The following is a 661-nucleotide window of genomic DNA, read 5'->3' as shown; positions in this document are numbered from 1 at the left end:
GAGAGCAGGCAGGGGTGCTGGTAGGGCTCATGGCAGAGCAGGCAGACCAGTGGGTGGCAGTTGGCCTTCTCCAGCTCCGAGCAGCTCCCCAGCGGGGAGAAGATGCCACCAGCCATCTGTGGGGCAGAGAAAGGCCCTCCTGTGCCGCACTTCGCCCCCTGTGCCCAGCGGGCCCCGCTTCACAAGAGCACTGTGGCCGCCGCGGAAAGGACGACTCCTGTCTCCAGGGCCTGCGAGCTGCTGCCTATTTTTAGGTTATGAGCAGTGTGGCACGAGGCTGCCCCGAACGTACCCCTTTCCCCAGCCCTGTGGGCTGGGGGCTGCACGGCCAGGTAGGATGGCCCCCACAGTGGGCTGTCCCCCAGGGTGGGTGCCCCCAGAGCAGGAGCATCCCCTGGGATGGGGAGTTCCATGCAAGGGAGCATCCCCTGCACAGAGCGTCCCCCAGAACAGGGGTGAGGGATGCTCCAGGGCTTGGTGTCTCCCAGGAGGGAGCATCCCCCGCAATGGGGTGTCCCCTGCCCTGGGATAGCCCCTGCGATGGCAGCCTGGCAGCGAAGGCAGCCAGCTGCCCCTCATGCTGGGGAGCCCCAGTCCCTGGCACAGGGGGGCACCGTGGCTGGGTGAAGGCTTTACCTCTCCCCGTCTGTAAGCTGGGGGA

The 661-nt window shown here is 67.0% G+C and overlaps 2 protein-coding genes across 2 annotated transcripts in view; one reads left to right on the top strand and one right to left on the bottom strand.

Annotated features, from left to right (window-relative positions):
* The window catches only part of RNF207 (ring finger protein 207), a 4,662-nt gene extending 4,546 nt beyond the window's left edge, over positions 1 to 116 (bottom strand). Inside the window, exon 1 of the mRNA XM_009889693.1 lies at positions 7 to 116. Within this exon, the coding sequence (XP_009887995.1) occupies positions 7 to 116 (110 nt within the window). The remainder of the gene's footprint in view (positions 1 to 6) is intronic.
* Positions 117 to 257: 141 nt separating this feature from the next.
* Positions 258 to 661, top strand: part of RPL22 (ribosomal protein L22) — a 4,017-nt gene continuing 3,613 nt past the window's right edge. The window contains exon 1 of the mRNA XM_009889692.1: positions 258 to 332. Coding sequence (XP_009887994.1) covers positions 258 to 332 — 75 coding nt within the window. The remainder of the gene's footprint in view (positions 333 to 661) is intronic.

The sequence above is a fragment of the Charadrius vociferus genome, unplaced genomic scaffold, assembly GCF_000708025.1.
Source record: "Charadrius vociferus isolate BGI_N301 unplaced genomic scaffold, ASM70802v2 scaffold477, whole genome shotgun sequence".
Taxonomy (NCBI): domain Eukaryota; kingdom Metazoa; phylum Chordata; class Aves; order Charadriiformes; family Charadriidae; genus Charadrius; species Charadrius vociferus.
Note: the sequence above shows the minus strand (reverse complement) of the source record. Positions and strands in the feature narration are given on the sequence as shown.